General features: G+C 38.4%; 1 protein-coding gene across 1 annotated transcript in view; it reads right to left on the reverse strand.

Moving 5' to 3' along the window:
* Positions 1-388: 388 nt before the first annotated feature.
* Positions 389-7,150, reverse strand: part of LOC138015771 (beta-galactosidase-like) — a 15,793-nt gene continuing 9,031 nt past the window's right edge. The window contains exon 2 of the mRNA XM_068862882.1: positions 389-950. Within this exon, the coding sequence (XP_068718983.1) occupies positions 528-950 (423 nt within the window). The 3' untranslated portion in view covers positions 389-527. The remainder of the gene's footprint in view (positions 951-7,150) is intronic.

Consider the following 7,150-nt stretch of genomic DNA (forward strand, 5'->3'; position numbering starts at 1 on the left):
CACTTACTTTGAAACATATCATTTTTTGTTATCTTTAACCCGACGTTTCTTCTTATCCAACTTACGTAGGCAAGTTTGAATCGTCTTAAGTCAGAGCACCTTGAGCCATGGTTCTTACCCAGACATCCGGCCTAGTTTTTTCCTTCCCTGTCGGTTTTTTTTTCCGGCCTCCGTCTGACAATGGAATCTTCATTTTTTGTTTAATGAAGCACATTTAGGTCTTGTAGTGTAACTTATTGTTTTAGGTTCACCAAAACGTATACTTTCCGGTGCTCGGCCGAAACCCCCAAAGTAAATCTAATGAATGGTTTTTGCGTATGTTCTGCACTGCGTGGAGGAGCTGAAATAAACATGATATCCTACGATATTTTTCAATTAAAGCACTTGCTCTATTTAAATTCAATTTATTGCCCTTGTGTTTTACATTAAAACTGTAGCCTACAGTATGGCACTCGAACCCGGTTAAAAAGAGGTATTACATTATTATGTATTACATGACTCTATCTGTTTACATTTAAGATAAAATTTTACTGAAATGAAAAGTCAATGGGGTGGACAGTTCCATTTAAGGACGGAGTGGTAACAAACTCCACAAAGCAAGACTCTGGGGCACCATCGAGTTCAAATAACATAATACTGACAGATTTCCGCTGCTTCAATGACAGCACGTTTGATGGTACAAACAATGTGATCTGCGGACCGATCACTGGCCAGTACCGACCCAAGTTGAAACCATTTACAAAAGCTTGCCCCTTGCTCCATCCAGGAAGATGGAGGAATGTGTCATGCGCGGCACTTACGGCAAATTCGCCATAAAAAAATGAAGGTTGAAAGCTGTCATCAATGCTTAACATATGATTGTTTTTTTCCACAAGATCAAAAGGAAATTCGACCCCATCGGAAAAAAGATTAGTTAAGTTTAAAGGATAAATCTGCCAGTTCATTAAAATTGTCCCATTTATTGTCGGCATTTATATAACGGCGACATTTGTGATTTCTTTCGTCAATATATACGAGCGATTTAGAAAGCCAAAAGGTTGGTCGGAGTTAATCATACTACTACAGACGAACAAGTAGCCACTAACCCATTGACTTAACGGCTACCTTTCCATCGGTATATTAGTAGAAAAGAACAAGTAGCCACTAACCCATTGACTTAACGGCTACCTTTCCATCGGTATATTATTAGAACCCAACAAGTAGCCACTAACCCATTGACTTAACGGCTACCTTTCCATCGGTATATTAGTGAAAAAGAACAAGTAGCCACTAACCCATTGACTTAACGGCTACCTTTCCATCGGTATATTAGTGAAAAAGAACAAGTAGCCACTAACCCATTGACTTAACGGCTACCTTTCCATCGGTATATTTGTAGAACCGAACAAGTAGCCACTAACCCATTGACTTAACGGCTACCTTTCCATCGGTATATTAGTAGAACCGAACAAGTAGCCACTAACCCATTGACTTAACGGCTACCTTTCCATCGGTATACTAGTAGAACCGAACAAGTAGCCACTAACCCATTGACTTAACGGCTACCTTTCCATCGGTATATTTGTAGAACTGAACAAGTAGCCACTAACCCATTGACTTAACGGCTACCTTTCCATCGGAATATTAGTACAACCGAACAAGTAGCCACTAACCCATTGACTTAACGGCTACCTTTCCATCGCAATAATAGTAGAACCGAACAAGTAGCCACTAACCCATTTACTTAACGGCTACCTTTCCATCGGTATATTAGTAGAAAAGAACAAGTAGCCACTAACCCATTGACTTAACGGCTACCTTTCCATCGGTATATTATTAGAACCGAACAAGTAGCCACTAACCCATTGACTTAACGGCTACCTTTCCATTGGTATATTATTAGAACCGAACAAGTAGCCACTAACCCATTGACTTAACGGCTACCTTTCCATTGGTATATTATTAGAACCGAACAAGTAGCCACTAACCCATTGACTTAACGGCTACCTTTCCATCGGTATATTAGTAGAAAAGAACAAGTAGCCACTAACCCATTGACTTAACGGCTACCTTTCCACCGGTATATTAGTAGGAACGAACAAGTAGCCACTAACCCATTGACTTAACGGCTACCTTTAATTCCATCGGTATATTAGTAGAAAAGAACAAGTAGCCAATAACCCATTGACTTAACGGCTACCTTTCCATCGGAATATTAGTAGAACCGAACAAGTAGCCACTAACCCATTGACTTAACGGCTACCTTTCCATCGCAATAATAGTAGAACCGAACAAGTAGCCACTAACCCATTGACTTAACGGCTACCTTTCCATCGGTATATTATTAGAACCGAACAAGTAGCCACTAACCCATTGACTTAACGGCTACCTTTGGATCGGAATATTATGAAAATCGAACAAGTAGCCACTAACCCATTGACTTAACGGCTACCTTTCCATCGGCATATTAGTAGGAAAGAACAAGTAGCCACTAACCCAATGACTTGACGGCTACCTTTCCATCTGAATATTGGTAGGAACGAACAAGTAGCCACCAACCCAATCACTTAACTGCCACAGGTGACCCAAGCTATATGAGTCTATGTCATTTGAGCGTCGCGTTAATATTAACGAAAATGTAAGGATTGGTTGGGGGGTGGGGGGGGGGGGCAATAGGCAATTTATTACAAAATTTCAAACGCTACTGTTAGTACATTTTTTTCAATAAAGTTCTCTTACTTTAAGCCTTTGTTTGTCTTTTGTGTCTGCAATGGTTTGGGGTCGCTTTACGGGTCGTTTTAATCAGGTTTACGTTCCGGCCGATTTTGAAATTTCGTTTCATTTTTATTACCGCCACTAGTTTTTGGAAGTAAAAGGGTCAAAGTGAATTTTCTCCCAAGGATGCATATCTCACCAAGGAATATAACCAGGCAGTTATAAAAACGAGATCAGATTTCACCAGGTATTTCAATTTCTCGACGTTGGGTGTCATAAACGTGACGACTGCTCTTGAGTGGAATACGTCCAGTAAACCTCTCCTTGGCTTAAGTTATTATCTGTCAGAGGTGTGGAGTGTGATAGCGAAGTTTTTTCAGAGCTTTTAGCCATGGATGCATCGGCCATGAACAGTATTACTTTCCTCGGCAAGGATCGTAGCGTGGTAAGTACCATGTACCATTTGCACACGTTGCAAATGTTTGTTTCCAGTGAAATTGGAAGATGCGTGTGTCTAACTTAAGTCAACAAGCACAAGATTATAAAGAATCTCTTACAAAAAGTTCGTGTAAAGGTAGGCCAAAATGTTACCGGCAATTCTTCTCTATGGTAAAAGTCTCTGTTTGATCTTCAATAGACTTATTGTTTCCGATATATTTGTGGAAGAGCGGAAGTTCGATGGGACTTGCAATGTCTACTTAAGCAAATTTATTGTGTTTTTATTAGATTTCTTGAAATTTTCTCATTTCGAACCAAATTCAGCGATTCAAATACGGTACTTAATTGTGCGCGAAGGGAAGTTTTCGCATGCTCCACCGCATTTGAACCTGCGAAACTCTTACAAGCGTTTTCCTTGTCCCATTTCGCCTTCCAGGTTTTCTGGTGCCAATTTCATTTTCTTTTTAATTCATAATTACATTTTAAAGAACCTTCTTTAAACATAAAAACTATGATGAAATGAAAAGATCTTAAGAATTCGACAAATGATACAACGAAAAGACTCTCTGGGGAGTTGTCAGCATGATCTGATGACTAACTATCACATGAATGAGAACCCCTTGGTGACTATAACGTGTATTTTGGTATAGCATTTTCTTCCAAATCTTGTGATTACTTAATTCTTGCGGTACTTTTGAAAGTCCATTAAAAGGAACTGTGTTACACTTCAGCACCTTTTAAGACATTTACAGCATCAAGGTTGTCAAATTATTCCCGGCGAGTTTCACTTTATCATTTTTACCAAACTCTTAGAAATACTTGCAAAGACATTTGCTACAGAGCTTAACCGGAAATCAAATCACAAGGCATTGACGAAGGAAAAAAGTAATCTATTTACCAAAGCAAGCAAAATGCATACTATATACAAGCAAAACCAGACATCTGTTGAAAATCCCTGGGTAATGAATGTAAGAGTAACTGCTACTTCCCAAACAAAGATTATAGTGTCTATACGAAACACCAAATGTACCAATGTGTGGCGGGTGATTAATAAAACTCAATGTTCGCCTTGAGAATTGTGTCCAGCTACCGTACACAGAAAATGAATCACAACTTCCAAGTATAAACAGCCAAAAAATAGAATTTTTCCTTTTTTTTTAATTTTCTATGCAATTTAAAAGGAATATTCTAGTACCTGAGATCGTTATACGTTATGCCGTTTACACAAACACATGGATGAATACGCAGCAAAAAACGTAGCGGTTTAGTTGTGTTTCCGGGCGCATGCCTTTGAACACCCTATTTGCAGACCGGAAAAGAATAACTCGGGTGCGATGATTTGTGACAAAAATCACCTTGTGAAAAAGAAATGAACCAAAGTCTTAGCCGCGGTCACATGCAAAAGCTTATCAAAGTACGTTGAAGCTAGTAATCGAGATGGAACATATAATTAACTAGTGAAGAGTTAAGCGCAAAAGCTCGGTTTGCTGTGTAAGGTTGTCATTTTCTGTCACTTAACGATTTGCGAGTTTACTAAACAAGTACTATGCAGTTGAAAATTTTTCCTGTACACTTGCTTGCGTCATTTCTCGACAAACGTTTGCTGGGGCGCAAATTCCTCATTGAATTGTGCCTATTTTTGACAAAAGTGAGAAACTTAGAGGGAATTTCCGAATATACGGCCACTATTAAGTGTCACCTTGTCAGAGGGCTTCAATAACCAACGACTCATATAACAATCTGTTATTTAGTATGTATCATCTTCTGACAATTTGATACATTTTCGGTCTCGCTCATACAATATTACAGAAAGTCTCAATCCGCGAGGAATTTGAGGCCAAATGCACTTACCTATTCTAACTTTTGGATTAAACAGCAATCAGCTGCAATGTAAAGACGATTTTAGCGGTTGTTCTTTCTGATTTGTCCATGTGTGTAGTCGGCGTTACAGCTTTCCTTATTAATCACAAATCAGGGAAAATTTATCTAGTGTGAACCTAGACTTACTTAATTGTAACGCTTTGTTGTTGTCAGGAATTTGAAGACCGTTTGAAATGGAAACATTGCAAACTATGTTGCGTTCAGGTAAGTCAGGTCAGGATATCTAAACGTGGGAAAGCAGCTAATCCCATTGATTTTGGGTTAGATACTCTATGCTAATGACTTTGAAACAACCATACGGCTAAACAATATTATTAAATTCTCAACCTCAGATAATGCATATCACATACTCTGATTGGTTCACTCAATCTTGGTTATCAGCTCATATAGCTTAGTTTAACCTTATATGGTAAACGATTGTTGCTAAGCTAAAAAAGTTTTCGCCGGAAAGCGAAATTTTTCTTTCAATAAAGCAAAAAAAGAAAAAGAAACCTTTTTGTGGAAAGTTTGGATCAATGCCGACGTTTAGAGATACGCAAAAAGGCAAGAAATGTTTTTTGTGATGAGCCAGTACGCATGTCTGACCACAAGGTGTTACACAACATCGCATTTTCATCACTTTTTTTTTTACAATTTCCCTTGGATTTTCTCACTTTTTTCGCTCGTATTTCGTATTTCAAATTTTTGGAGTTTAATAAAACAATTATTCTATTCGCGCTTGTTGGATATGAGACTGGTTATAGCCAACTCATATCCAACACGTGCTCATGGAATAATTGTTAATTATTATTGTATATTATTATATTATATATATATTATATTATATTTTATTATATTATTAGTAGCATTATTACAACTCTGTCCTACGCAATGATGACACATATTTCACGATCACATCATGGAAAACATATCGTGCGGATATAATTGTCCTTGTACCACCTTTACCTCCACTTATTGACCCTGAATTGAAAATCACAATAACTGTTGACTTTGATTTTTTAGTAAGGCTCTAACTAGTTCTGATGCAAAAACCCAAACTATTCATAACATGTGAGACAAACCGACACTTCTTTTAAAAAAAAGGGCAGTTCTTATTTCATTTATAAAATCCCAGTACTCGTTTTCTTTTACATTTGTGACTGAACACAGATGGCAATGTCAGTGAGTTACTTAACTCCTGCTAATTACAGGTTAAGCAAAGAAACAGCGTACAATGCAAATTTTAAATGGTCTAAGGGAGTCAGTTATTATAGTTCAGACGCGTGCACCATTGATTTACGCGGTAAGCTGCAGATTGAAGAAAAGTATAAGTGTATTCGATTCCATATACCTAAAAAAGGCTAAAGAGGATGAAAATTCAAAATCAAATCAAATCGAATCAATTAGTTTAAACACGAAGAGAAGAAATTAAACACATTTCGAATTCCCCTACCCTACAGGTGCCACAAAAACCAATCAAACCTTGCAGTTTTGATTGTGTTGAAGATCCAGCATCAAACTTTGATGACCTAATGAAATGTGCAAAATGGATGGATAGACGTTTCCCACCTCGTTATGCTGCTGCCTCAACGAAATCTCGAAAAACGTGTAACGTTATTTACTCAAAATGTGCGGTAAATCTTCCTGGAGCCTTTAGACCTTGCATGACGCCGTCTGGGCTATGGGAATACAAACAATGTTATCTCAATGAGGGAACAACAAGACCAATACACAGCGGCCTGGTATTTTCCGAGGGAGGGGAAACGGAAAGCGCACAAATTAACAGTGCAGACCTTGCTTTGGATGACAGCCCCTTTGATTTTGGGGCTACTTGCAGAATGTACAAAGGCTCTCTAAAGAGGAATGCCTGCAAAGAGTACTTGGTAAAAATGACCTACAAATATAAACGCCAGATAGAAAAGGAAGTCAAGTGCTTGGTGAAGTTAAAACAACCCAATGTTTTGCAGCACTTTGGTTGGGATTTTGAAAGGTCAATGCTCGTCACCGAGTTGTTGTGGATAGAAGTAAAACTTGGGGATGGAAATATCGAGTACGTCAACAATGCACGGCAGCTACTGGACACCTTAGAAAAAGACATACCATGGACACATCGATTAGATGTCGTTCAGAAGGCCTGTGCTGGTCTACACTACCTTCA

This window comes from Montipora capricornis, chromosome 9, assembly GCF_036669925.1.
Source record: "Montipora capricornis isolate CH-2021 chromosome 9, ASM3666992v2, whole genome shotgun sequence".
NCBI lineage: Eukaryota > Metazoa > Cnidaria > Anthozoa > Scleractinia > Acroporidae > Montipora > Montipora capricornis.